The sequence below is a fragment of the Penaeus vannamei genome, chromosome 9, assembly GCF_042767895.1.
Source record: "Penaeus vannamei isolate JL-2024 chromosome 9, ASM4276789v1, whole genome shotgun sequence".
In the NCBI taxonomy this organism is placed as follows: Eukaryota; Metazoa; Arthropoda; class Malacostraca; order Decapoda; family Penaeidae; genus Penaeus; species Penaeus vannamei.
In genome coordinates, this window is record NC_091557.1 from 46,878,929 (window position 1) to 46,883,928 (window position 5,000).

The 5,000-nt window shown below is 34.4% G+C and overlaps 1 protein-coding gene across 1 annotated transcript; it reads left to right on the plus strand.

Moving 5' to 3' along the window:
- Nucleotides 1-661, plus strand: LOC113828067 (glycerotoxin paralog 1; the record flags this gene model as incomplete). The annotated part of the gene is given in 1 exon segment (XM_070125112.1): nt 1-661. A coding segment is annotated over 1 exon segment (552 nt), but the record flags the coding sequence as incomplete, so codon positions are not given.
- Between the last annotated feature and the right edge of the window lie 4,339 nt (nt 662-5,000).

The window sequence follows — 5,000 nt, forward strand, 5'->3', positions numbered from 1 at the left end:
TCCCTGAACTCCGTGGGGACTCTGGACCCTCCGCCGCAGCCCTTCGCGAAGACGCTGCTGCTGACGGACCAGAAGGAGAACTGCACGGCGCGGGACCCCCTCTGCCCCGTCACCACCTTGCGCCAGCAGGGCACGCTCGACGTGGACTTCAGCGACTGGTGGGGGAGCGAGCTGCTGCACAAGGACCGCGTGCGGGTGGACAGGGTGCGGCTGTACCTCCGGGGGACAGGCGAGGACTTCGTGGTGCTGCAGGTGACGCAGCCCGCCGTCTTCAACGACACGTACCTGGGCCAAGTGTACACCTTCCTCGGGCCGGCCTCCCAGTGCTTCGTCATGTACGAGGACTCGGCCCACGCGAGCATGGGCGAGGCCTCCTACGTCACCGACTGCTCCACGCACGCCAACTACGACCGCTTCTACAGCAGGGCCACGCCCTTCGGAAGCTACACGGTGACGCCCGTAGGGGAGACCGTGGCTGCGGCGACTTCTGCCGTGGAGGTGCTCCTCGAGGGCTCCTGGATGCCCAGGACAAAAGTAGAATCCGCAACTTAAGCGACGTTACTGGAATATCAAGGAAACTCTCCCCCGCGATTTCGTGTCTCCTTTGCATCTGGTGGGAAATAATATGGAGGCAGATTTTACAAATCATTATGCCTGATTCTTACTTTAAGATTTTTTTTTCCAACTCGATTCCTCAGAAGAAAATATACATAAATACAGAAATATGATAGCAAAACTAAGCTCCCAATCATTCACAAACAAAATAAAGATGAAAATGGTGACCTAATGATAATAAAAATAATTGTAATAAAAATTCAGGTACTCTTGATAATCAACAAATAAGTAAAGGTTGTAATGTTAATCCCGATGATAAGGATAATGATGAATATATTGATAATGATCACAATCATAATAATAAGTATGTCAAAGTAATGATAATAATGTTGATGATGAAGATGATTTTAAAAACAATAATAACAATACTCCTTTTCCTGGCTATCATTATCATTATTACCATTATCATTATCACTATGATAAAAAATATATATATATAATAATGATAATTATGATGATATAGTGTTAATAATGATAATAATCAAAATAACAGTGACAACAATTATAATGATGAAAGTAGGATTGACAATGATAACAATAATGATAATCTAAAAATATATATATAAAACAATCATGATAATTTTAAAAATATAGAAAACAATAATGATAATTTAAAATTATATATAAAACAATAATAATGATTTTAAAAATATAGAAAACAATAATGATAATCAAATATATATATACATATATATAACAATAAGAATCATCATAACCATAACAGTAATAACATTAATGATAATAATAAAAAGAATCATAATGATTATGGAGATAATAGATATAATAATAATAATATTGATAAATATTATCGTAATAACAATAACAGTGACATATAGTAATATCAATAATAGTACTAATACCACTATTGATGATGACAGTATTCAGAAAATTAATAATCATCCTACTAAGGAGAATAATAATAAGAATAATGATACTAGAATAATGATAGTGATAATGATAAGGATAATGATAGTGATTACGATAATAAAAAGGATGTTGATAAGGGTAATGATGACAGCAATTATGATGATAATAACTATAGTAATAATAATTATCATTATCATCTATGTTATTACCATTATTATCTTTATTATTATCATTATTAATATCATTATTATCATCACTGATATTATCGCTATTTTCATGATGATTATTATTGCCATTATTGATACTGCGTTCATTACTATTGTCATTATCATTATGCATATCATTATCATTATCAATTATCATCTTTTCATTGTCGTAATGATGACAAAATAATAGTGATAATAATATTAATAATAGTAACAATAGTAATAATAATTATTATTGTTATTATTACTATTATCATCATCATCACCATTATTGCTATTACTATTATCATCAACAAAGTATTAAAATCAATAATGATAATGATAATAATAATGATGACAATAATGATGGTAGTAAAAATGATAATATCGGCAATAATGGTAATAACTATGATAATGATAATGATAATATTAATAACAAGGATGGCAATAATAGTAATAATAATTATAGGGATAATAATGACAATAACAACAACAAAACAATATCAACGGTTATGAAATATCAATGATAACAATAATAATAACAATAATATTGATGATGATAACAGTAAGAATAACAATAATGATTATTATTACTATCCTTATTATCCTTATTATTACTATTACTGTTATCACCATTACTACAATGAAAATATGATAGTGATAATGGAAATGATAACAATGATGAAAATAAAAATTGCAATAATGACAATTATAGCAATAATGGCAATAATGAAAACAATTATAATAACGATAATAAAAGCCATAACAATAATAATTATATCAATGATAATAATAAGAGGAATGATAGCTGTAATAACTATAATAACAACAATAATGATAAAAATGTCAATACTAATCATAACTACAACAACAATGATGATAATAATAATAAAGATAATGATAATAATAATAATACTAAGGATAGTGATGATGATGATGATGATGATAATTATAATAACAATAATAATAATAATAATAATAATAATAATAATAATAATAATAAATACCCAGCATTATGATCATTTAACACAATTAGAGTATTGGTATTATTGATAATGATGATAATATTAACAATGATAATGATAATGAAAATGACAATGACGATGATAATAATGATAACAATAATAATAATAATAATGATAATAATAGTAACAGTAATGATGATAGTAATAACAGTAATAGTAATAATAATCCTCATCATCCTAATAATAATGATACCAATGACGATATCAATTATCATTAATTAATCAATTAATTATTAATGATAATAATGGTACTAATAATATAATGCTAATAATCATGCTAATGATACCAACGGTGATGATGATAATAATAGTAATGATAATCATTAGCATAATCATAATTCCAATAATGATAATAATGACCTGGGGCCGGATTCTCAAAACAGCCAAAAAGGTCCTGTCTAAGGCAAGGTCTATTATATATGTATATAGACCTCGCGTCTAAGGCGCCCTCTCTCGGACTTAGCTTCGTATACATATCTATTTTTTCTTGTTTTTTCTTGTTTTTTTCCTTGTTTTTCGGCCCCTTATCTCTGCCTCATGATATCGCGGAATTATCCCAGTTCAAGCTATAAATAATCTTTTTAAAAAAATACATTTTCTCATTTATGCAAAATAAGCAGTATCAGAAAAGTATATCATAGAAATTTTAATCTGTCAGTTTATTTCGCTCTTTGTCTATGTCTGTCTATCTGTGTATCTCTCATTGTGTGTGTGTGTGTGTGTGTGGATAGAGAGATGTGTGTGTGTCCCTCTCTTTTTCTTTACCTTTCCATTCACTCTTCCTGGTTCATTTTGTTTTTCTTTCTTTTCCATCCCTGGCATTTCTCTCTCTCTCTCTCTCTCTCTCTCTCTCTCTCTCTCTCTCTCTCTCTCTCTCTCATGCTCTTCTCTGTCATTCTCTCCCTCTCCCTTTCCCTCTCCCTCTCCCTCTCCCTCTCCCTCCCTTTCTCCCTCTCCCTCTCTCTCTCTCTCTCTCTCCCCTCTCCCTCTCCCTCTCTCTCATTCTCTCTCTCTCTCTCTCTCTTTCGCATGCTATCTCTATCTCCCTTTCTCTTTATCGTATTCATTTTCATATTCATCCTTTTCCTTTTATCATTATAATTACTACTACAACTCCAACTGTTTTTATCATCAATGGTTATCATAAATTGCTCAGAGAAGATAAAGTACATAATAAACAAAATGATGAAGAGGTGTATCATGATATCATCAGCACATGAATACAGACAGCAAATCCTTTATGAACAATTAATAACATAAGAGCGGGGTAGGCCTAACAGACAGGCCTATCATCAGGCACATAACAAAACATGATTAGGAGCATGCTCTTTTTACTTTCTCGAGAACGCTATCATCAGCTGATGTCTGATCCAATATGGATTGATGTACGTGGCGATGTACAGTTGTATTACTACACAGAGGTAGGGTAGGTACACCCCAAAAAGCACAACACAAATAAATACCGATGCCCCTCCACTCGCGAATGGATCTAGGCCTGCGCCACGAGTGCAGACGAGAGACTGCTCAGCCTACGGAAATTTTGTACACTATAGAAGCAGGATCAAACGTTCGACCATAAAGAAATATTTAGAAAATCACCATTTATTCAGCCTCTTCGGGTCTCGACGCCACTCCATGTCTGGCTGGTTTGGCACAACTTCCACGACATCCACAGCGTCAGGCTCGTGCATGTACGGTCCAACAACCATCAACCCTTGATATTCCTCTTCTTCCAACTCTTCGAAGACGTAGGCACCCTCTGAAGAACTTATACCAGTGTCCTCGTCGGAATAATCCCATGAAACTTCATTGCCGCTATAGTCTTGTAGTGAGTCCGCCATGTACAGTCTGGGACTAAAATCCTCGGAAAGGTTTTGCGTGAAGCAATGTAGTGAATCCCTACAACCCAACTCTGGCCTCCATCCTTCCTCCATTCAGAAATCTGCCACTTCAATACACTGTGATTGTAGCGCCATCTCTGGGACATCAACAAAACACGCAAAACCTTTCCGATGACTGTAGTCCCAGACTGCACCATGTATTGAATGCAGAGAATGTTGTGATCGTCTTCTAGCATTGACGTCACACATCCGGGTTTCGACATTTTCGCGGGAAAATATCACTTGACTTCGGAAAATCGAAATAAATCAATAAATTCTCAAGTTTGAGGAATTATTTTCAGATTTCCTTTTTCACTGATATTAGAGAGATGGTTTGCGAGCTAATTTTTCCCTACGTAAAGTTTCAACATGGTGAGTTTGTTGGTGTCGCCTCATTTCCCCTAACCTTTCTCTCGTCTTACTACTGC